The sequence below is a fragment of the Haemaphysalis longicornis genome, unplaced genomic scaffold (genome assembly GCF_048455015.1).
Source record: "Haemaphysalis longicornis isolate Haplotype H1 unplaced genomic scaffold, Haemaphysalis longicornis Haplotype H1 scaffold_10, whole genome shotgun sequence".
NCBI lineage: Eukaryota > Metazoa > Arthropoda > Arachnida > Ixodida > Ixodidae > Haemaphysalis > Haemaphysalis longicornis.
In genome coordinates, this window is record NW_027526204.1 from 126639313 (window position 1) to 126665329 (window position 26017).

At 46.2% G+C, this 26017-nt stretch overlaps 1 protein-coding gene across 1 annotated transcript; it reads right to left on the reverse strand.

Annotated features, from left to right (window-relative positions):
- Nucleotides 1-1008: 1008 nt before the first annotated feature.
- On the reverse strand, nucleotides 1009-18338 carry LOC144160090 (putative glutamate receptor). The gene is made up of 8 exons (XM_077691695.1): nucleotides 18303-18338; nucleotides 14462-14565; nucleotides 11460-11550; nucleotides 9462-9623; nucleotides 7787-7940; nucleotides 6383-6600; nucleotides 3318-3604; nucleotides 1009-1321 (listed from the first exon to the last, which is right to left on the reverse strand). The coding sequence occupies exons 1-8, from the start codon at nucleotides 18336-18338 to the stop codon at nucleotides 1009-1011; spliced, it is 1365 nt and encodes a 454-aa protein (XP_077547821.1).
- Between the last annotated feature and the right edge of the window lie 7679 nt (nucleotides 18339-26017).

Sequence of the window (26017 nt, forward strand, 5' to 3'; positions counted from 1 at the left end):
GGATTAGCAGAGGGGTGGGATCAATGGAAGCTGCTACTTTACAGCATGAAAAGAAGGAGTGTTCTTGAACGATGCTGTGGAATATATTACGACGGGTAGTAAGAAAAAGAAAAAGTCCTTTTTTGCAGATTTGTCGTTCGATCTTCAAGAAACGCCTAGAGGAACAAGACTTTTTGTTTTGAGGTGAGCCAATTCATCCCTAGAACTGCTGATTCTCGTGTTCGCAGTTGGAGAGCAGCGCAACATGGTAGAAGTGGCCGACTGTGATAAGCCGGAAATCACCACACACAAAACGCTCAGACCGTTGCACAATCGAGTTATCATCATGCCGCGTTTATCCTTGTCAGTGCATTGCAATTACTAAGCGTGCGCAGGTATGACTGAAAACGTCGAACCCCGGCCTAACCTTCCTGAAATGGTGCATTGGAAACATCCCCCGAGGAAGGGGAGTGGGCTCTCTAGAAGCAGTTTGTTCGCCTTCTCCATAGAATCGGACGCTTGCCGACTTTTTGCTTCTACTAGGAATCCCTAGCGTCCATGTCTCTTTTTATGTGTGAGATTACCAACGAACGTGACAAAATTATCAGTCATTGCAACGGTCGCTTTTTGAAAGATCAGCGTTTCTGTTATTTCAACGTACTTGCTTGGATAACCAAAGTACAGCGTGTATGGCCCGTGCCGTTTGCGAAATACACCCGCAAAACTTTCGAGAACCTGTCCTCATTTATTGTGGCACTTCGAATCCGGGACAGGTCGGTTGGACGTCACACAATACAACAAGCCTAATTCTTGTCCGCTCATCTTATACGAAATCTATAAAGAAATAATTTTCAAGGGTATCCGGCAGGTTGCTCTCCCAACTTCTCCTACAATAAATTGAATGCAGGATCGACGTAGTAATAATCATAGATAGCGCTCTTATCACAGGACTACTTCCCCTACAGGCAACCTGAGCACCTCAGCAAGCATGCTGCACTTAGAGTAAATTTACACTTCAGCAGTGCCATTTCAGGGTGTTTGTGCAGAGCGGGCGGCCCGTCTGGTGCGCCACCTCTGGCGGTTCCTCGTTGCTGCCATGGCGGCCAGCTTTATGGACAGCTCTTTGTGGTGTGGAGTTCCCAGCTCGATGAAGAAGACAAGGCAGGAGATGCCCGCGCAAGCGAGCCACAGCACGAACACTCCGAAGACGTCGGCAAAGGCCAGCGTGGAAGCCTGATCGGGTCCTGCCGAAGACGAAGACGAACCGCCGCAACGGCTGACGTCGCCCGTGGCACGGGTCCACCACAGGTTGACGAGTCCCGCTTCGACCAGCCGTCGGATGCTGCCAGCCAATACCGAGACAAAAAGTACTGCAGCCTGCATTGGTTATTTTTTCAGCTGGGTCTCTGGAGTGTTTTCGGACGGTACTATTAGCCTTCCACTAAAGCGACGTCCAAAGGCGTCTGTCATAAAAAAATACCCGTCTGGAACTACTTCATTCTTTGTAACCTAAGTTAACATAACCTAACCTACTTCTATAAAGAGTGCTTGAAGGCGAGGGTTATAAAAGAGGAAAGACACGAGGATGCTATCTCCTCTTTAACCGTCTTCAACTTTAGGCGATGTTTAATATGTGCAAGAACCAACTAGGTCAACTGTCGGTTATGCCAACCTAACATAACTTTACCTAAACATCGCCTAAAATCGGGGGTGAACTATGCGTTTCCGAACTCTTACTTATTTTTGTTTATAGGCTCATTAGCGTAATAAACCTTGCCAGAAGGGCACGCACATGTGTCCGTCCCGCATAATAGCGGACCCACATTGTGTAATTTTTCTATTCGCATGGCAAAGTGCTTTAAATACACTTTATTAAAACCCCGTGGGCACGCAGGACGAATGCGGTTGCAGGAAAATATAAAATTGTTTGTGAACCGGGAATTAGTCTGTACCCGATAAATTATTGGAACATTGTATGGTCACAGAAAGGTCCTAAGGTCCAGCGTTGTGCGATTTACTTTAGATTACGAGTTCTAAATACGTGTCTTGTCTCTCCGTGTACAACCATTGTGTTTCTGCTTCGCTGTTCTCCTTTATTACTCGTTGTGCGTTGCCATGCTCTATCGGTTTGCCTCGATGAGCATACACTAACTGTAAACACATGAGGGAATTTTAAAGCGAAGCTTTGTTTGACTAGCCGGTATGAAGATCAGGTAGTCCAGTGTACGCAGAAATCTCCGGCGCGACCGCATGCGCATGCTCGAAAAAGCAGGTTGGAAAGGATTTAAAAGTAAGCGGAGAGTGTGTGGCTGGGTTTATAGATGACTTAGCTACACTCTCGCATCTAGGAAACGGCGCATCGCAGGGCGCGAAAGACGCTCTCGCAAAGCAGGCCGCCGGCAGTGAGGCGCTGCGTAAAACAGAGCTCAAGTGACAACGGCTGGCGGGGGCGGCGGCGATGCACCGGAGAAGCGTCAACGTGGCATGGAGGCTTTTAGCATACCGCGTGTACCGTGTACACAGGGACCCGAATAGGCATGTGCGCATTCGTTCCGCTAGGGTGGCTTAGTTCCGCTGAAGCTTGTCCAGCCCTCGCCGTACCCGCTCGTTCATTCCGCTGAGGGATGGCAAGCCCGACCTGCACGCACGCGCATGCGTACTCGGGTCCCAGTACACAAGGTCCTCGCGGGGCACACGGTACACATGGTAAGCTAAAATTCTAAAGACGAACACCAGCCACATTTTACTTTTTGATAGGTAGGCCAGGCGTCATACGTAACAGCTCGGCTCCAGGTTACATCTGATTGTGTGGTGGTTTAACGCGCCGACGCTACGCAGGCGATGAGGCGCGCCGTAGTGCAGGGCTCCGGATTAATTTTGACCACCTGGGGATTTTTAAAGGTGCGCCGACATCTCGTACACATGGGCACTTTTGCTTTTCGCTTCCATCAAAAAAGCGGACATGGCGACCGGGAAAAGAACCTGCGTCCTCGAGCTCAGCAGCACAACGCCCGCAGGTTACAGGCTTACCTGGTTAACCATCGGTTTAATACTGAGTACGACGAACCGACGAATGGTGGACAACTAGGGTAACAGTTTGGATACCAGGAGATGGGACTATAAGAAGGAAAATGCCATTTTTCCGATAGAGAGATGAAATAAAAAAAAATCGGGGTGAGCTGTGGATAGAGCAACGCAGAACAGGAACGCTAGGAGGTCGGCGGGGGAGGACTTCGTCCTGCTGTAACCTACTGTGGATGATGATGGTTATACGGAGCGCGTGGGTTCTTTTTATGTGCTGTTGTTCCAGACTTAATATGGGCTGCAGCTATACGTACACCTTGTTGATGTCCTTGAAGATGAGCGGGTCTATGTCCTTGCGAGCGAAGCTGTTTAAGGGGTGAGAGACGACGCCCTCGCGGGCCAGGTAGAACTCAGCACCGGCGAAGGCCTGGCACACAGAAGAGACGCGGAAGGCCAAGGAAGTTCCGTCGCTGATGACGGCCGCCCGTCCCTGGACCACCCTCCGCAGGAGGGTCTCGCCGTAGAGCACGGACGCCGGCACCGCGGTGCCCCGCTCGCGCACCACGCGGCCGATTTGCTGGAGGTCGGGATTGGTCGAGTGCTGGGGAAGAAGGAGCAGGACACCCGGGAGCACGAAGAATTAATTCCGCTTCCGACGTAATTGGAATATAATGGCGAGAAAACCACGTACACTAAGGAATCGCTGCACCGGAATTTCTTTATTCGAAGACTCCACTGCCCCGGCTGCAATGCACGCAGGCCCAATCTCTACCCTCCTCGCTTTTACCGAACTACCACTTATGTCAGTTTTCTGCATTCCCGCCATTCCTATTCTTTTCTCTTTTGCCCCCGTCCCTGGCTGCAGGCTCAAATAAACTGCGCATACAAGCAGGTGCAGATTATTCATGGTTCAAAGGGTTTACATGAACCGGGCCCCGGAGCCCCCTGACGGCGGGTAAAAATGGCAGATATCGTGGTTTGCTTCGAAATAGTTTAAGACTCCTGCTGATTTTTCCTGATTGAAACACAGATGATCTGTTTCAATAATGATTGCTTCGAAAAGACAGTTCGTTTCCCAATGTGCATAATCAGCTCACACCTCACAGTTCTCGAGCCTGAGGTAAAAACGTTTCGCTCTCCCAAAACCGTGCATCGCGTAGAGCGACGGAGCTGGTCCAGCTGATGGACACAGAGGGCAGCTAAACTGGGGTTTGTTGAAGGGTCAATGTTTAAGACTTCATCAACAAACTGTCCCAGCAAAAGGGAGAAAAATAATTTTAGAAACGTACATACCTTTTCTTCTTTTATTAAAGGATGAATAAAAAAGGAAAACATGGTAATCCGTATACACCCCCTATTTGAGGGCTGAATTTCTGTGAAACGGATAACATAGTTTCTGCATTGAGTTGAAGTAGAAGCTTTTTTGTAAAGATGTGCATTTATTTTCCAATTTAATTCGAATTTATTAGCAGAAAAGGTGGGTAGAATATGGATGTGTTTTCGGCTCATAGAAAACTGTACATTTCCTGCAAAAATGTAAAGGCATTACCTGTGAAAAAGTTTAGAATCTCTGCATTAAAAAATAATGTATGCTTGTTTATTCGAGAACGTTAATTATTAAAATCGTTTTTGTGAAAGTTCGGTGTGGGTCTAGTTTTCTGTAGGCTCCACCTTTTCTACAAGATTCAGCTCCCCGCATGACGAGAAGATCCGAATGCTGAATCGTTTAAATTATTTGTTGTGCTCAATTGGCGTATGCAGTATATACACAATATGCCTTAGAAGAACTTACATTTCTGTTGCTCGGTGAAATAACAAAATAGCCAGACGACTGGTAGCGCAATTATTGTAGGGATGTGCGAACACTTTTTAAAAAAGCCCGCGTGTCTTCTTGCACAGTGCTCACACGCAGACAACCAAAACATGCGCAGCCGAATTAGTGAGCAGATAGAGGAGCTATTTTTCACGAATGCGCTTCCTGCTTTTCGTGGGAAGATATTGTTGTATTGAACTAGAGTAATTGCGCTGAAGGTCTAGACCATTGCAAGAAACAGATACGACACTCAGACTGCACTTCTGAGTGTCGTATGTATTTCTTCCTTTCGTCATAACTTCTCGTGTAGTTGACCCTTTTTTTCAGTATGAACCAACTGGCCCGACAAATCTTAAAGGTGTCTATGTCTCCGTGTATAACTCCATTCCTATGACAATCTCTCCAAGTGCTCTGCGAGAAAGTAGGCGCCCAGGTGATGTCCATAAACACTCAGGAGATTCTTCGAGTAAGTACGGCCCGCGTTCTTTGTAGAGAATTCTAAAAAGCGTCAAATCTCAAGAATGATCAGAGGGTATCGCAGGAAGGGGCTGTGGAAAGGCCCCGTTTCATTGTTTAAAGCAGGCCTTCAGCACTGTTAATTTGTCCCTGCATACAAGCGGTGGCCAAATTCACGACACCCGTACAGACAGACGCCGCCTCCACGGCAAGTCGCCAGCATTCTAAAGGCTGCCCTTTCTCCACTCTAGAAGGCAGCTTTCTCCCCACGGTGTCCCCATTCTGTCGTTCTCCTCTATACCTTGCTGTGTGGACAGAACGATCCGAAAATGAACAGAGCGCCGCGAACATATTGCCTACAGTCCTCATCTATTGCTCACGCAAAAACAGAAAATTGCAAGTTCAGTTGTGCAACCAACCGAAGGTTGGCAATGCGGCTTATCGTTCCCAGTTGGGTAGTTTCGGCGCGTGGAGAGCGGTTGACCCGCCAACCCATGTCTATCGGCGGCCCTGTGTGATAGTGAGCGTGTTGTTTTCAGTAAGAACAAGGCGCAGAATATGAAAAACATTCCAGAAAATTAGACATAAGCGCCATACCATTTGGCGGTCTTAACGTAACCATAAAACTGGGTAATGCACTCAAATGATCTTGTTGGTATTTCATGCTTCGTGGTGCTGGGAGTGTGACCAGCAGCAACAGTTTCATATGCCGCAGCACATGAAAGCACTGAAAACCCTTCCAACTTGTTTCCTGCAACATCGGCCTGCCCTATCATCTTGCCTTCAGGAAACAACGCCACAAACACGGTCGCGCTATGGGAGGCAGCTCTGGCCAGGTCCGACTTTGGGGTTCAGGAGGATGTGATTCGTCGAGCCCGGAGAGGAGCAGAACATTCTGGGGCTTTGGAAGGAGGGCATTACCCCTGGGACAATTGCGACACCTTTTTTCCTAATACCTAAACGCTTTTTTCTCTCTTTCTCTGTCTATACTCTTGCGCTTAATTCAAAGGATCACAAAACCGGGCCGCATGACTGCTACACGCTTGCATGCCTCCAAAAAAGTGCGTGCAATGCTGAAAAAGTGCACGTGTGTAGACAATGCGCACTCACTTCTACCATGGCGACGTACGAGGTCCCCAGCCACATGTGCGGCGTTGTGTGCGGCCTCTTGACGAGCTGCTGCACGCTCTCAATCTTCTCCACCTCGGAGCGGATCATGAGGCAGGCGCGCATGTGGCCGCAGAAGGCGTTCATCAGGACAAGAGCAGCGAGCCACCAAATGGCGCTCAAGAGCCGGGGGCCGCCTCCAAGAGGCGCCTCTGCTGACGCTGCAAAGGTAAAATATCGCCTTGTAAGACGGATTCCATTGTACAAGTTGCGTTGTAGAGTGATAGATTATAGAATAGATAGAGAGATACATAGATGGTCGCAATATAAAACATCAGGTGCACGTGGAAAATCATCGAATTAGCGTAGTTTTAGTTCTGGTATACCGTGCCACCCACAGAAGCACCTGAAAGCACGGGCTTTTGCCGTGTGTGTGACAGGCGCTGAAGATTATAATAAACAAAGCCTTATATTAATAAGTAAAAGAAAAATTCGGTGGTCTTATGTACGCAGAAAACTTCTTCAGTGTAACCCAAAGCGCATGTGCGAGAAAACTAGGTTGGGGAGGAGTCTGAAGTAAGGACAGGTAGATTGATTAGGTTTATAGTCGACGTAGCTACACCATCCACCATCACATCTACCGATATTGTTAAGTGGGAACGGTGCATGCATCGGATGGAGCGAAAAAACACTGACCGCAGGTTACAGCTTCGCTGGTTAACCATCTGTGCGGAGTACATGGCCACGTCTATTTTTGTCGTTTAGTAGGATATATGAATTAGCTCTGGGAAAACGCCCGTCCGCACGTTCGAGTGGAATTCCCACTGTAACAATTACCGTGACGATCCTCATGATCATCATTTTTATAGTTTGTCGTCACGATCATCGTCATGGCGGGTTTAAAAAGCCAAACAAATGTGAAACGCCAACGAATGCACCAACATCATGTCTGCAAATCTGAATTTGTAAAACTCTAAATCTAAAACAATGCATAGGCAAGCTTTTTTGAGTGCTACTTGTCAAGAGTACCACTTAAGACATCTGCCCTTTGTGATAGGTGTTTTTGAGTGCTGCGTCTAATGGACGCTAGTAAGTCATTCTGAATTTTTCCCTTGTTTAGGCATTGACCAAGTGGCACTAATGGCACTAGACCTAATACTCTACGCTTGTTTCATCAACTTCTTTACAGAAATCTGTCGTATTGTCACATGTTTACAAAGCATTGCCTTTAAGTAACTTGCTTCTCTTTTTATATCAGCGACCAAAGCACGTGATGATTTATATTGTCCGCCACCGGGGAAATATCAAAGTAAAAGCGAAATAATTATTTAAGTTCAGAAATGTGTGTTCAATCTTGAAGAATAGAAATGTTAGGGCATTTGTGTAGTATCGTCTAAGGTGTCATACCTTCGAAGAACAGGTTCTCCAAGTACATCCAGGTGGAATCACTGACGTGCCCCAAAAAGGACGGGCGTTGGCCCGCTATCACGGCATGCAGGGACTTGAAAAGCGCGGTCACCACGGAAATGACCACCAGCGCCACAGCAAGGAACATCCACACCTGGGATGGTAAGGTGGGGAAGATTTCTCGCTGACAAAGGGTTGGGCTCATAAAAAAAAGTCATTGATCTCAGTTAAAATCCTACAGCCCCCACCCCCGAAAATTAAAATGAGCACTACCCTAATTATATTGTCATGACGACGAAGATGATGCAGTTGGCTTAAAGGAAAAACTAGTTCATTGGAGCGAACTTGTGCTGCCCTCCCAACTGAAAAAAATACACAGGAGGTGAAGCACCAGTCAACAAAGTAACGTGCGCAGGCGAGTGTCAGCGAATAGAATGCCGTGACGTACGCTCCGCTGGCATTTATCTTTCTGCGCGGGTGTTTCGCGAACTGCCGAATTACACCGAGAACACTGGAGATGAAAGAAGACTATTCTAGGCCAGTGGCGTTATGGCGAAACATTTTCCCTATAAAATGATATATTACGTGGGGCATAAGAATTAGAAAGAATGAAACATGACCTTTACTCGGGACCCAGATAACACACCTCGGCGCAGACGGGCGGTAAAAGAAAAAAATATACACAAATAAATCCAATTGGTGGTTCGCACCAATATCTCCGGTTATGACAGTGAATGTGCATAGAAATTTGAGGACGCTCGATGGTCACCGGAGGCAAAGTTTTTAGTGCTTTTATCGGTCGCTGTCGTTCGGGGCTTTGTCGAGGGGATATGTGTGCTCGAGGCACGGAGCGAGAATATATAGGAGGCAAAACGGCCCATTGTGGCAAGCGTGGGCGAGGGACCAGATAATGTCACAATGAAAACCAAGGCGCACTGCAAAGCTTCGCAGCTGCGAGGGCGAACGAGAGAGTAGCGGCACCTGGTGGACGAACTGGTAGCCGCCGCAATTCATTCCGTTGCTGTGCAGTGTAATGCCGATCGCGGTGGCCGCGCAGTTTCTTCGCCCGCGGCCGAAGCCGCTAGCTTAACGTCTGACGAGCACTTGTGACATTATCTGGCCGCGCTAGGAAGCTTCGTTTCCCCTCCTATCTTATTCTTCCTCCGTGGCTCGAGGCATGTGAGGGGTTTAGAAGAATACCTTTAATGTGATAGGGTGAGTAAACACAGGTAACAACTCTTGGGTCTTACATGACGAGTGCCAAATAGGAACAATAGTCCTACTAGGAACAATAACCCTAGGAACACCAAAACAATAATCCTGCTTTTAGACCTTTTCGTTACCTAAGCGATTCTGCCTGCTCATCACGTGACTGGTAACGACTAACTGCCTGTTTGTTATAATGATACAAAGCACTGAACAATTTTAAGGCAGTCTTGTAGTACAGCTTCGCCACAATGTACTCGAATGTCTTATTTGAGAACATACTTGCATGCACACATTGGAAGCGTTTACATCATTTTAAAATAGCCCACTTATCAGTGGATTGGAATTTAGGTAACTGCTTATATTCGGAGTGTGTATTTCCACCGTGCGTGCGATAAGCGATGTTTACAAAGAGGCAACCGATCGCTTCGGGCACAGCTTTGTCGTATCCCCGAGCTCATTTACTCACCATCCAATCGAAGGCCAGGATGTATCCGAACACGCTGCTTTCTTGAGAAGTCGTGCGGCCGGCCAGAATCTTCAACTCCTCATGGTAAAATACGGTGGAAGGCTGAGCGATTTCCAACCGCTCCGTGGCTGGGAAGAAAGGACCCATGGCCAGGTCGCTCTCCTGCACAATGCCATAAAAGATAAAAAACGTATCACGAATTATGAAAGCAACCCATTGTACTTATTCAAACATAACGACAGCTGTGTTCTTGATACGTTCACTGGGTCACATTTAAGTTAGGGGTCCGCGAATTCTTTGCACACGTGTCCCTTTCATGCACACGCAGCACCCGCACCCCAGCCACCTAAGTCCACGCCCCAGCAGAACACACAAAAGTTCCTCGGGGCTGTAAAGTCCCCATACTTTCCATAAACGCGAAAGCCTAACGATACTGGTACGACGTACTACTGCCATACGAGTGGCAGCAAGATGTAGTGTAAAGACGTAAACACTATGTAGCGGCGAATCTAGCGATTTCTTTACCGCTACATTGTATTCGCATCCTTTCATTCGCTTTAGTTTCTTCCCCTTGGCTAATTGTTTAGGCAGACAGACTGGAGACTATTCGTGTGACAGGTACCCCCAGACCAAGCTTACCCGCCTCGGTGGCTCAATGGCTCTGACGTTGGGCTGCTGAGCACAAGGACGCGGGTGAGATTCTCAGCTGCGGCGTCCGCTTTTCTGATGGATGCTAAAAGCAAGAGCGCCCATGTGTACGAGATTTCCGTGCACGTTAAAGATCCCTATGTGGCGAAAATTAATTCAGAGCCCTCCACTTCGACTCCCCTCATCCTTTGAATTTCGTCGGCACGTTAAACCCTACAATGAATGAATGAATGAATGAATGAATGAATGAATGAATGAATGAATGAATCAATCAATCAATCAATCAATCAATCAATCAATCAATCAATCAATCAATCAATCAATCAATCAATAAATAAATAAATAAATAAATAAATAAATAAATAAATAAATAAATAAATAAATAAATAAATAAATAAATAAATCAATCAATCAATCAATCAATCAATCAATCAATCAATCAATGAATGAATGAATGAATGAATGAATGAATGAATGAATGAATGAATGAATGAATGAATGAATGAATGAATCAATCAATCAATCAATCAATCAATCAATCAATCAATCAATCAATCAATCCGAACAAGCGTTCTTCATTGTTGACGGGCACGTGTTCTGCTCTTGTGCCGTCATGTTTACTTGTCATACCGAACAAACCACACTAACTCCAGCTCCGGCGCTGGCATCATGCTCACATAACTCCTACATATGGAACCCGAGTTCAACTAAAATAGAAAAACAAGTGTTTTTATTTAGTCTTCATAGCTGCGGCCAATTTATGTACTCGACAATAACTTTAACTATAAAAAACAATAAAACAGTTACACTCAACGTAAAAGCAATTGGAAATGCAGAGTGGTGGTTCGCATGTTTAGGCATATCCTACCAAAGCCGCATGTATAACGTTGCCTCATACGGGCGGCGTTGCTCGCACTGTCCAACCAAGAGGGCCTGTGGCCCCTCTCTTAATAGTTTCAGTATCAACCTGGCGTTGATACCGAAAGTAGTGAAGAAAGGGCGCCACATGCCCCGAAAACGAAGATAAAGAGACGCTGGGTTGTTTTCACTATTTGGGGCAATTAATGTGTTAATTTATGATGTTTTCCTTACTTTGCAATATTCTGCTCTTATTTGCGACAAAGGACGCAAATAACATTTTGCACATTCCCCGTCTGCCCTGCTCCAAAATTTCAAAAATGGTACTTTTAATTTCTCTCTGTACTACGCGGCCAAAATATCATTTCCTCAAGCAAATAAGAACGCGCGAGCACGCAACAAAAAAGGTTGGGACCTATAGGTGCTCCCTAATCCAGAAGTGACATGCTTGTCTACAAGTCTGCATCAAGCAGCGTCTCGTCGTACACTTACATTGCGGTGCAACATGCCCATAGAGCCGGTCCAGGAACCGTTGGGTTGCGGGCTGCCCGTTGTCAGTTCCCGTGGCACACCTATTGTGTAACTGTCGAACAAAACACTTACACGAGACAAACACGGCAGACAGGACACGCAAAGTTCGACGACGCGAACACAGCGCAGCTCAGCGACGCGCTCGTGTCTTCTTGTCTCGTTTCTTGTTCAGAATTTTACTCAAACTTTGTTCCACTGATGAGCAACTACCAGTTGGTAAACTTGGCCGAGCTTTCGACGAGGAGTAGAGACTGGTGGCACAGATTAATTAGAGCAAACATAATTCATTATCACCCTTTGTTTTTTTGTTCCTGCATGGGTGTTCAATCATATCAAGCACTCCCACGATGCTCCGGGAACCGCGTTGCCCTGATATCCTACCCCGCTGTCACCACGAACAGAATAACTCACCAATTCAGCGACACCACCTCCCTCCGACCCAAACTAATTCCTAAAATCTCGACCCTCTACCACATGCCGTGCACTCCGCTGGGTGGAATGATACTGTCCACCAGTGTGCACAGAAACGTGGTATGTTTTAATGCATAGCATTCTCTGACGAGTAGTCTAAGGTATCGGGGTGTTCAACATAAATTTCAAGGTGAAAGCTTCCTTATTAGGACTGATGACGTCCTGCGAGAAAATTAATTTCTTCGCAGGCCACTTGGCCGACCGAAGAGCACTGATAAGATCTTTGGACTCATGGCGCGCGCGAGAGACCGGGATTCCATTGTGTCAAAACGGTTACACGAAATTCGCGAATGAAGAACGGTTTCAGATAAGACAATACACGCATCTATAATGAAGGAGTACAACAGCATACCTCTATCTCAAAAAGCAAGTGTCGGTACACAGTAGGAGTGCTGTAAGATGCACTTACTTATTGCACAAAAATCGTCACATGAGTTCGTTCTTAGTTTGGGATTTGTGCCTTGGAAGGTTCGGCGATCTATTGGACGTACCTTAATCAAACTTGTGCTGCTGAGCACGAAGACGCGGGTTCGATTCCCGGCCTCGGCGGCCGCTATTATGATGGAGGCGAAGAGCAAAAAAAAAAAAACGCACGTGTGTACGAGATTTCGGCGCACGTCGAAGATCCCCAGGTGGTCAAAATTTCTCCGGCGCCCTCCACTACGGCGTGCCTCATCGCCTGTGCTGGGTCGGCGCGTTGAACCCTACAATCAATCAATCGCTTTCAGCAAAGGTTGCACGCACTTTTAGTGAAGGTTTTGACGCACTTTTGATTCAGTTTGATGAAAAAAAGCTTTGGCACTTCTGGCAGCTTTCCTACGGAAGGGATGGTAAAGGTTTTTGGCATACGCCGTCTGTGTGCCTTACATAATAGTAGGTCACTAGGCTAAGTATATATAGGCGAAATCTTCCAAACCAACTACCCTTTGTGGAACGTTTCATAGACGTCAGAGTTGCCTAGCGCACAGGTTAGTTACACCATGATTGGCATGAAACGAAACATAAGTAATTAACCGAGTGCTACAAGTACATCACCGTAATTTCTCCTGGAAAACAATGTGGCGCTACATAAGCCAGATTTCGCCTGAAGGAATTTGGCATGCTGAGCAGTGGTACCCGTCCGTGGAGTGAGAAACTGTACTTCGCAATTACCGTTCTTAGAGTTAAATACATGACACAGAACGCCAAAGAACATGCACCTAGCCGAATCCTCCGATGTCATCTTAAATATCCGGCAACGAGTCAGCACACTGTGGACCCGCGGACGTCTTGTGACATTTTTCTGGATAGCGGCTCACGCTGTAATCACAGGCAAGGGCAAGGCCCACGCACCTGCGCAACAAGCCGCAAGGGACTCATCAACTGGGAAAACATGTTTCACCCGGGCTCACCCCTTCTCTTCCGAGCATGGACATTCTGCCATCATCTGCATCGCAGGGCAAGCAGATGGATGAGAACTGTGAAAAACAGCGGAGGAACCTTCGACTACTTCGAGATCGGAATTCCACACCCGAGGCAAGGTGGAAAGAAAGTCGCAACTGCGAGTGAGGTCCAGGTGTGAAGCGTCCAGACATTCCTCAGAATTTGCCCGGGAAATGGCACACGATCGTTCACAGGATTACAACTGGATCGGCAAGAACACCACACTTCGCCCTACAAGATACGTCCGTCTATATGATCCCGAGTGTTCGCAATGCTGAGCCAATAATGACATTACGCAAATCCTGTGGGACTGCCCTTGCTTTGCCGACTGTCGACAACAAGCCTTCAAAAACGTAGGATTGGCAAGCCCAACCAGCCTTAACAATAGGCTTTACCCAAGTCCTTTCAATCATAGCGAAGAACGGCGCCTGCTCACCGCTCTACGAAACTTCGTGACATCTGGCCTCCACCATTTCCTTTAGTTTCGTACCACATTGGATGTATTAATACTTTCTCCCCAACTCCCACTACCTAATAACTCTCCCCTAGACCCAAAACTTCGCCAAAGCGTAACATGGCGTCTTCGTATTCCTTGAACATAACATAAATGCGTGTTACTACCACCGAATGGCACGAGCGGAATCGTGGCATTGGCAAGTAAGCAACGTTTAAATATCACTTATCTAATGGAATAACTTAACGACAATTTGATTGCCCGATGAAAAGAATCGAGAAGACTGAAAAATGTTAGAAAGAAACGATATCACAGGTGTAAAATTAATAAGAAACAAATGAGTTATATCGGCGAGGTCACATGCTACTCTTTTTCATTTTTGTACTTTTCGTAGGAACTTCAAACTTATCACTGGGGAGTGTTACATTTTGGCGAATGATTTCGCTAATGCCCCTAAGGTACATTGTTCATAACGCTAAACGTTTCTTTCGCAGAGAAGTGTATCTGTCTATCTAAGCTACGGAAATAATTGCACCAAAATTTTAGAACTTACTGTGTGGAGAAGGACTTACAGCAAATAATGTAACGAACAAAAGGCATGTGCTCGGGTACTCACTTAAATCGCAGGGCTTGAACCAGGCTATTGAAGATGTTTCCCAGCGGTCCGGAGAATACGACCTCTCCACTGGGTCCATGCTCCATCGTGGTGTGAGGCTTGTACTATGCACGCCAACAAAATTTTGGAAATTTATCACTCACGAGATATGCGAAAAAGTGGCACCTAGAGTAGTGACATCTGGAGAGCGCCGATATATGAACAAGCATAAATGTTCGCTGACGTTTCACGTCACCTTTTGGAAAAAAACGGAAATATTATCGCTTTGATTTTCTTTTTTAATCTTCTTTGCAAAGTCATTCCTAGACACAATATGGCAATACTTTGCATCAACAAGAACTACCAGGTGCCAGAAACAGAATGCTCTTACGGCATATTTTGCACCAACCGACCCATCAAAAATTGTTTTTTTCCCCGGGAGGTCTGTTTGTCTGTTTGCGCTCAAGTTTCACTCATGTCTGTTTGCGCTTAAGTTTCACTCATGGATGTTCACCAACTAGCTCGGCTCTCCATTTTGCTTCAGATTGGATAGAATTGCGCCACGAATAACGTCCTTGCTTGATCGAACGCTGTGTGGTGTTCTCTTTGGCTATCCTTTTATGACGTAGTCATGGTTAAAGTAATTAATTAAAGTAATACGCAATGAAATTCAACTGGTCATGCTGAGTAGGTTCGACGGTTTATTTTACAGCAAACTGACTTTATTGTGACCAAAACAGATGGGGGGGGGGTAGTGAAACCTGCTGCGAAGGCAATGAGACGAAGAAAGTGACGACACAAGAGACGGATAGACAATAGGACAGATCGAGCACCACAAATGGTGTTGGCTGCTGTCATCTTATGTAAACATCCCTGAACGACGAAGTTCTCCGCCACAATTAGGCACTTCCTAACCGTACGGGTCAGACACTCCCACAAGCTTTAAAACGGTCGTTACGTTTAACTAACGTAAACAAACTTTGGTACTAGAAACAGTTTCATTATCACTCCATTAAGCGTAGTAAAGAAAACACATGACGAGGGAGACAAGGAGCAGCGCTACTTACAAGTGCTTTGTAACAACAGCCACGGGACATATAAATAGAAAAGAAGAACAACACGCTCAAACGACTAAGAAGTTTATAACGTCACAACACACTCCCTCGCACCCGTCATGCACGCATGTGTGATAAATGCTTTTCCAAGAAGGCCAGCTCTTTCGAGCTCAAAGATATGGACGCCGTACTAACGCAGTCACCTATCCGCTGCATTTCCACGGCCTCAAAAATATCTCCAGTGCGCTGATCAGCGTCTCTAAATATGACGGAGAACGCATCGTACATGCGCTCCCACTTGTCGCGCTCTTGGCAATAAATGCCAAGATTACTATCTTTTCCTTTCAGTACCTTGTTACAATGTTCCCGTTGACCAGTGTTGAGGCACCGTCCCGTCTGGCCTACGTATGCTGTTTTTACTAGTAAGGAGCAACTCATAGACCACCCCTTCCGCGCAATGCACGTACTGGTTTTGGTGATTAGCGAGACATTTGTTTTTTCCCTTCCTTTCAGGGCACGTTTGGCTGCAGAATATACAGTTTATGAGGGGCCGACATAACCACTTTGCCGCCGGCACTTCCATCAATCCTTTTAAGGTTGTCCGGTATGCGATGCATATACGGGATGATGGCTGCATTTTTGTGCTTTTCAGTCACTACTTGTGTACCTGCTTGTGCCTTTTTGTCTCCATACGAATCGAACGGGTCACAGCTACAATCACGCCCCCAGGCTATTTTGCTAATGTAAGGCCACGGACTTGAGCGCCGAAACAATCGTTTATGAGATGTTTGCGAGATTTCTTCAGCACGTTAGTAAGACACGTGCGGGCGATGCCCCTCTTGCGAGTTTAGTGTGGACGGACGTAAATGGCAATAACGGTTTTTGGCAACGGGGTCCTGCCACCAACATGCATCCGAAGCTGAGAATTTCCCACAGAGATTCAAAAGCTTCAGGCTGTCCTGTTGAGACACATCGTGAGTGACCTCAAGAGGGCTAAGGCATTCCTTAAGAATCCCCAGTGTACTGGCCACGTCCACAGAGAAGGCTTCCGCGCTACTCTCCAGCAACACCAAGAAGTCATTGATATCGAAGGACTTTTATGACTCTTGTGTCCTATAACCCGTCTGCTAGAATTCTATCCAAGTGAGTCATCACGAGGTTACTCAGTGCGGGAGCAACGCAGGATCCAATACATATTTCTTTCTTTTGTATGTACCTACCCTCGTTTCATTGAACATTCCATTCAAGTAATATTCTAACAAACTCAAAAAACCTTGAACAGAGACACCACAGTCACTCGAAAACCTTGGAATCGAGTGACTGTGGAATCAAAAACAGCCATATCCTGGCGATGTAACGTTTGCAGAAGGAACGACGTTCCTGCCGTTCCTTAATAAACCTAACGAGTTACCGTTACAGTTCCACCGACCCTTAATAGAACGGTGGCGTTACTCCGTTCCTCCAAAAAAGGAACTAGTTCCAGGAACGCCGTTCCGTACAACACTGGTGGTCTATGAGTTGCCCCTTACTAGTAAAAACGCATACGTAGGCCAGACGGGAGGGCACCTCAACAGTCGACTACTGGAACATTGTAACAAGGTACGGAAAGGAAATGATAGTAATTTGGGTGTTCATTGCGAAGAGTGCGACTAGTGCGAGCCTATGTACGGTGCATTCCCCGTTATATTTCGAGACGCTGATCAGCGCACGTGAGACATTGGTTAGGCCGCGGAAATGCAGCGGATGGGTGACTGTGGCAGTACGACGTCCATATCTTTGAGCTCGAAAGATTTGGCCTTCTTGGACAAGCACTTATCACACATGCGTGCATGACGGGTGCGTGAGGGGCTGTACAGGGACGTGATAAACTTAGTAGTCTTTGCCCTGTTGTTCTTTTCTATTTATGTGTCCTGTGGCTGTTGTCAAAATTCAGTTGTAAGTAGCGCTGGTCCTTGTCTCCCTCGTCTTGTGCTTTCATTAGTGCGCCTAATGGAGTAATAATGTAGTATCAACTAGGTCGTATCCATACGTTGTGAAAATATAGTTTCATTAATATGGACCAAGTTGTATCATAATTGCACGACGCTTTAGCCACTGAGCCATTACGCCGCATTAAGCCGCATTAAGCCAACTGACGTCACGAGACTACTGAGCTTGACGTGTACATGAATATTTATTTGCCCTTATCATGTTACTGAACATTTTAAGCATCCAAAAACACTCATCATGCCCAAAAATGCGCTGTCATAGTACATGGGTTTAAGGTCTTCTTCAAGGCTGTGCGTTTACAGCAAAGCAATGAGGGCAGTATGTCTGGCACACTAATCCCACCGAAGAAATATTTTGCGAGGCATTGATTCCTGTATTTTAAGTACGTGCAATGAACATGCCAATCAGGGTAACTTCTTGATTTTATCGTTTCCTTGCCTTAAAAATGGCATTCAGAACCGCAAAGTAAGCTTTATATCTTGCTAGCGACGTTGTTACTGTGAGCAATACGCCCCTTTGGTGTGTGAATCACACAGTAAGACAAGTGTGAGTAAGTCGGTTGTAAAGAACAATAAAGCTCCGATGTTTATCGCCGCAGCAAAACTTGTTTATGGCAGATTGTCGCGACTGGTAACTGGCTTCGTTATAAGCGACACTTCCTTATCATGAGCACACTTTTCTCCCGTTGCACTGCTGTAGGAATTTCGGAACAATTGTAATAAACTGGATTTTTGAACGAAGCGGTTTCCTTATACTGAGACGTTCCAGTACGGCAATCATCACGAATATTCGCGTTCTTGGAAGAAGCATCTACTTACGGGTATGATTGACACTCTCAAGACGTCGTTATACATTATGAGAAGTCGAATGCCACAGTAGTGGGAAGGAGGTCGAGAAGGAATACTTTTCAGGACGTTTAGAAGTACCTTTCGGGGTTGCTCCTAAAATTCTTGAATAGTGCGAAGAAGTTAAAATATTTTCAGCTGCTGTCGCGTTCCTACGCCGCACTGTTGGAGAAATAGGACTCAGCTCCCAAGAGCCCTGTCTCCAATATTTTTTTTGCCACAGCCCTCCCCTATCGCGTCTGACCGGCGAATCAAATAACGGAGTTGGGCACATGGCTTCCTGCGTTACATTTCGCGGTTTATTTGGCGCATTCAGGGTAAATGCATGAGCTACGAATATGGATCAGGTCAGGAAAGACGTCCAGCTAAAATATAAATCACAGACGCCGAGTGCAATATTTTTAGTGTCGTCGGGCTAATCGTTACAAAAAAGAGCCATAAAACAAAAGTAATACGCAGAAACACTAAGCTCCCGCGGCCCGTATTGACCCCGAATCCCTGTCAAGGCCACCGTGACCACACATTCAATTGCACATCACCACGCCCACAGCGATACGAGCGATTGCGTCCCATGTCGTATTGGAATGAACATTAGCCCATTGGCGGCTGCTCTTGCCCCTGAAGGCTAACGAAGCCAAGCCAAGTACAAGGTCCTACCGACCCTTTGTGCGCCAATGCATCCAGCGTGATTCCACAGAACAACCCGCTTTCGTGAGCCGATAATAGCCGTCGAATATACCTAAACGCAAAGAGGTCGATGTGAGAACGTCGGTCATCGATGCCGGAAAGATTTCAGGGTAATCGTCGCAATGTACCGAAACACTATTGGCGGTTTCCGAGGGATTTCATTTGCAGAGAAATACGGAGGAAACAGAACAACCAACCAAGATACGGCTAAATTTATTCGTTAGTTCTCTGAGTGTTGGGCCCAGATATGCGTCGTTCTCTGGGTGAATTTTGTTTTCGTTTTCTAGGCATACTCAGGACTGTAATAAAAACGGAAGTCACTGTGATTAGGGGCCGGGCTTCCGCATGCTCCGCCTATCGGCAATGAATAAGTGCGAGGAGTAATTATCTCTGCGCACAACACAATTGTGCCCAAGGCGGTGGTCCTCCAATCGTCCGCAGCAGATTGGCAGATTTTCCGCAAACACGGTTTCGCAACAATTCCTATTAACAAGCTTGTATGAGCAAGGACTCACTGTTTCTGCATATAAAAACAATGGCACATAAGAATAAGATAACAACAGTTGCAGGCGGAACGTTAATGACCATTCTTGAATGATTATTGAATGCTTGAAGGCAGTATGCGGAAGCCGTCACGATTGTAATTAATCAAGTATAAGCGATACGGCGGCGTAATGGATTGTTAACGGTCTTACTGATACACCACGCATGATCCACCGTATTCCGTAAATCCCCCGTCACCCGTAATTCCGAGATAACAGTGAATAATAAAGCAGCCTGACAAACAGGCCTCCGTGACAAATGATCACGCAGAAACCCCGCCCCATCAGCTAATTAAGGATGACCGATGATATAAACACCATACTTTGTCATGCAGAAACGTCAAATGCCATGAAATGAGCGGCCGACAAAAAATCACGTGAAATCCATCGTTGCTTTGTTACGTGAATACCGTAAAAAGCCTTTGTTGTATTGCCTAAGCGTAACGGAGTAGTCTATATTGTTAACTAAAGCGTTCCATTAAACGCACTTCATTCTGTTGGCTGTTCTGATACGATACGCGTTAAAGGTGCCATGAAGACAAAATACCTTCGTTTCCCGGGCGCGGCGAGCGCTTTCGCCATGAAGGCGAAAAGCTAAAACACGTGTGTGTTCGAGATTTTGGCGCACGTTAAAGATCTACAGGTGGTCAAAATTAATCCGGAGCCCTCCACTACGGCACAGGTCATCGACTGTGTAGCGTCGGTGCGTTAAACCACTCACTCACTCACTCACTCACTCACTCAGTCACTCACTCACTCACTCACTCACTCACTCACTCACTCACTCACTCACTCACTCACTCAATCAATCAATCAATCAATCAATCAATCAATCAATCAATCAATCAATCAATCAATCAATCAATCAATCAATCAATCAATCTATCAATCAATCAATCAATCAATCGAGATTTTCGAGATTTCGTGTGTTGGAGATTTTGGCGCACGTTAAGGTCAAAATTAATCCGGAGCCCTCCACTACGGCACACGTCATCGACTGTGTAGCGTGGGTGCGTTAAACCACTCACTCACTCACTCACTCACTCACTCACTCACTCACTCACTCACTCACTCACTCAATCAATCAATCAATCAATCATTCAATCAATCAATCAATCGAGATTTTCGAGATTTCGTGTGTTGGAGATTTTGGCCCACGTTAAAGATCTACAGGTGGTCAAAATTAATCCGGAGCCCTCCACTACGGCACACCTCATCGACTGTGTTGCGTCGGTGCGTTAAACCACTCACTCACTCACTCACTCACTCACTCACTCACTCAATCAATCAATCAATCAATCAATCAATCAATCAATCAATCAATCAATCAATCAATCAATCAATCAATCAATCAATCAATCAATCAATCGATCAATCAATCAAGACAAAATATCAGTTTTGTATATGAAAACGGCTGCTTCGTCTCGCTAACAATTTCATTGTGAGCGTCAAACAAACAATAGTGATGTTAAAGCAAACAGGTGAAGAATCCGTGCGACCCCTGACACTTTCTAGAGATTTCTCCATGACGGTACACACAATCTTGTTCGATTGTGGTGGGCGTCGACTTAAGCCACCAGCAAGAAACATGACTGGGCGGTTGCAGTATAGGGTCGACTTTCGTCTCATCATGTACCTTGAATGCTAACGTACAGTTAACACGATAACGATATTTTAGTGCTGGCTTTGCTACGTTCCTAGTGCCCATATTATGTCACCGTAGGGCGAAATTCTACCGGTTATTTCAATATTTGTTGCGTTCTCTCGATTAAAAAAACGTCTTTCGGGGCCGGAATGGAACTGAGTGACCTACCAAAGGTTAGTTTTCTCAAACTAAGCAAAGTTGCATTTTGTCTTTATGGCCCCTTTTGATAAAGTTACTAGGATAAACTCTATTGGAAGCTCGCTTTATAAGCGACCATTTGCATGAAGCAGTGAGATATTAACTAAGTTCACTCACTAAAAGCGCACCTCTGTTGAGTTCTGGAACTGAGGGCGCGTTATTTTATCATTTTGTTTTTGTTCGAAGTAAGCCAAGCCAATTACAAATGGCACTGTAGAACAAAAGAAGGACGACGAACTAACTTGTCACTGTCGGTTATACTTCAATGACACATAATTGAGGTGAGAGGTATGGACAAATTTTATTTTTCTTCATCCTTGACGGTGTTAATTCCTAAGGAAGACGTATACAGTTACTGCCGTTTCCCGCTGAGCATCCGCGTTGATGCGTGCTTTGCTGCGAAGCGTTTTTTTAAGCGACAGATTTCTTAGTTGGACCGATGACGCCTTGTCAGAAAACTAATGCATTTCCCCATAGACCGGTATGTCGACCGAAAAGCTCCCACAAGATCTCTGGACACACGGCGCGTGCGTGAAACCGGGCTTCCATTGTGCCAAAGCGGTTACTTGAAAATAGCGAAAAGGGAACGGTTCTACAGAAGATAATAAACACATCCATATTGAAGAGCGAGTACAATAGTATACCCTTATCTCAATAACCATGTATCGCAATACATTAATGTCGTTCGTAAAGCGTTTACTTAGTGCGCGGAAAACCGTAGCGCGGGTTTGTTCGTCGTTTCCGATTTGTGCCTATGGAGGTTTGACGATCGACTGGGCACACTTTCAGAGAACGTTAGACGCACTTTTAGCGAAGGTTTTGACGCACTTTTGGCACGCTGTTGATGCGATAAATCTTTCGCGCTCCTCGCAACTTTCTTTAAAGGAAGGGATGCTAAAGTATTCGTATTATTACAACAAAGAATGTATACGGAACTCCAGCTTAATTCCTTCCCGCACACGGAGCGCTTCGTGCTGTATTTTAAGTAGCGTCAATTAAAGAAATTCATTTCTGTGCGTCTTGCGGGAATTTGCCACCCTCGAGCCCAAGTGCTCCTTTCGTAAGGAAGACAAACATTCCGGGGTATTCTATAACTGTGCGCTCACTTGTCCCCTCATGCCTCTTAGACGGATTATGATTTTTACATAAGCCGTTTAGAGACATGACGAAACAAGAACCGGGACGTTCATTCTTCAGCGCCTCGATTCATGGCATGCCTCGCTCTTTGAAACGGCTCGCGCTTTGAAGGCACGTGCAGCCTCTGGACTTTTTCTTCACAGACACGTATCTCTAGCCGTCTAATTTCCCCCTAAAACACAAAAACTCTTCCTAGATAGTTTGAAGTTTGAAGTTTGAAGTTTATTTTTTTTTTACTTTTCGCGTACTGCACGAGATAACGGAAAAACTGGGGGGAAAGTGAAAGACTAAAGCAGCCTAACAGAGGCTTTTTCTCCCGACGGCAGTGTTGCACGGCCATGCATTTACATATAGAACATAATATGTAAACGTTCCACAGCATACATCCTTATGTACAGCAAAATACTATTTAAGCATGGCCGACATGTGCAAATAGCGTATTCCTTAAAGCATGCATCAATCCTGTAATAAACCAAATCCATACGTTAGCATGGCACAACAAAGCAAAAAAGGAAATTTTCTCCAAACGGAAGCATCTAACAAAAATTGAGCACGCTGTTTACAGATACACAGTTTGAAGTATTAGGGAAATTGTACACCGTTTTGAATAAGTAGGGTTTTATATACCTTCTTTGATCTTGTATTACTAAAGTCCATGAGGTGGCCGCCATTTCTTAGCAGGGTGGGAACTCGGTAGTCTACATGTTGCTTACCATAGTTTCTAATGATTGGTCTCTTTCTTTCAATTTTTGTTTTTCCTGAATATTTTTTCTTGAATGCTTTTCTTTTAAAATAGCATTGTTGGTAGAAAGAACAGCCGGAGCAGAACTGGCAACTACTTCTCACAAACTCCGACATTACTCAACACTACCGACTAGTGATACAATTGTATCCTCCAGTCAACGATCAAGTCAGGAAGGAACGGGAAGTCATCACACCAAACGCGACTACAGGCCATCCATCCCACTCTCTATGATCCCCTATGTAATTATTGCCATGCCCCGGGCACACTGCACCATACTGTCTAGAAACGTCAACTAAACCCAGATCCCTCCCTCCCCAATCCTTCCAGCGAGCAGTGGGAAAGAACGTTGGCCAGCGCCTGCCGCGAAACGCAGATTTTTCTAGCGGAAAGGGCGAAGATAGCCGGCACGGTGCCAGCGGAGGCTTGGACAGAAGGCACCGACCACAAATATGCGCACTTCAACGCCATGGCTAAAGTCTCTCTCTCTCTCTCTCTCTCTCTCTCCGTTAGCCGACAGAATGACGTCGGTCATTTTTAGATGCGACTGCATCTCATTCACTCGCCTTGTCCCTGCATCCGGCATCGTCGGCGTTGTCGTCGTCGGCGTCCACCCCTCCCCCATTCTCCTCGCCGCGCCAGCTGCGCTCTCCGCCGCTCCCCCCCCTCTCCTCTCCGATAGCGAACACTCTCTAGCGAGGGGCATTGGATTGGATTCGACTGGATTGGCTTGGATTGGCTTGGCTTGGCTTGGCTTGGCTTGGATTGAATTGGATTAAAGTGGATTGTGTTGGATTGTGTTGCGTCATAGCCGCGGCAGACGCACTGGCGCCGGCGCGTCCCCTCACCGTTATGCGCGCTATAAAACGCGGTGCCTGCGCCGCTCCGCTCCATCATTCCAGCGCCGTTCCTCCGCTGTCCAACGCTGCAACGTGTACCCCCTATGCGTCGCATCTACACAGAGTTTTTTAGTTGACATTACGCTTTTATTGGGGACGCGATGATAAATATAAGCCATTTCCATTTCCACACGTATCCCGGTGCTCTCTAAAATCGATGTTGGAGCAGCAGGGTCCCCGCTGCATCTGTAATCATGGAAAGGCGAGATGTAGCTTATGGTGTAACCACGTGTGTGTGTGTGTGTGTGTGTTTTTGGGGGGGGGGGTCAAGATAGGGGAAGAGGTAGGGTAATGAGAAAGGGAAGCTTTCCTACTGCGTAAACTTAAGCGACTTGTACGATTAATTAAAACGGACTGCTCAACCCCTTTCCACTCTACAAAACGCTGGGCGTTGTGCTCGTTGCGGCAATACATTTTTCAGACCAAATCGTTTTTCTTTCGTATCGCCATTGCTCCTTTCAGCTGTATGTAGCTTGGGGTGTAGCCACGGGACCACAGAATCTGATATTTTCTTCACTCTGCAACTTAAAGGGACACTGAAGTGATATGTAAACATTGCGGGATTACTAGCGCAAATTGTAGTCCGGAGTCCAAAGGCCATGTTTCGACCACTCTGGGCGCGTTTACGCGATTTTATTGAGTAGAAAAATTAATTCAAAAATGCTGTCCTCCTCTCTTTACGCTCGCCCATTTTCTATGGCGTTTTCGAGTGACGTCAGGAGGAGCCGAGCTCGCAATTGGCTGCGCTACTGCACGGCTCTAGAGTCAGTCGGCCCAGCGTTTCGTCCGCCGGCCGCCGACGGGTCGTCGCAATTCGTTCGCTTAGTTGAAACGAAGCCAGGACACGTTTGTGAATGGAAGAGTGTGCCTTTCTTTACTTGGTTAGTTTGTACACTGTATCTAGCTCCAAGTCAAGGTCGCTTCACACAAGCGCTGCACAAGCGCACATGCGACGCTTCGCTGACTGGTACGCCAGTAGGAAAATATAAGGCCTCTTGAAGGCGGGAGAAGAGTCAGCGAAGTCAGTATAGGTACTAAGGAAATAAAATCAACTGATATTTTTACCGTACAGCGTAAAACTAGGGTGCGGGAAGCACTTTTTTGCGCTGGGCGAACAAGCACAGCGGTCAGCAGCACGACTAGGCATCTGCGAACGCTTTTCCGTCTAAGAAATCCAATTGCTAGACGTGATATATTGTGGAAACTTGGGGGATGCTTACTGCACGAGCGCAAAACAACAAATAGTCACCTAAGCTGCTTGAAATGCCGAAACTAAATAAAAGTGTAAACTGGTCATACAATATATACCTTACATTACCAAGGCCAGTAGAGCCCGCACCGTGGCCGAGTGGGCTGGAGCGCTAGCTATGTCGGCGCAAGTGTTTTGCAAGTCGCGAGTTCGAATCCCCGCGGGTACCTGCTTTCTTTTTTTATAAGTTAACTTTTTCGTTTTCCGCCGATGTTTTCTATACTGAGTTCACCTTTTTTTTGGGCCGCAACGTTCATTGCTCCACGAACTAATACACAGAACGCGCGCAGGCTGGCACTGGTGGGCTAGCGAGTTCTCGTTGGCGTGCTGTTGCCATAAGCACCGACTGATTGCGGGCAGTGGGCACAGGCCAGAATCAACAGACCCTTGGCCTGGTGCGAACACGCTTTTAAAGACGATAGTCTTTCTTGGGCTACGTAAACCCAGAAATTTTGGTCTGTCTGTATGTCTGTCCGTCTGTCTGTCTGTGACTCGATTCAGCCACACGGCCAAAGCAAAACAATGCCTACGCAATAGTCTTATATAGTAACAGCTAAATCTACCCGTCATGTCCGGTGTAATATTCATA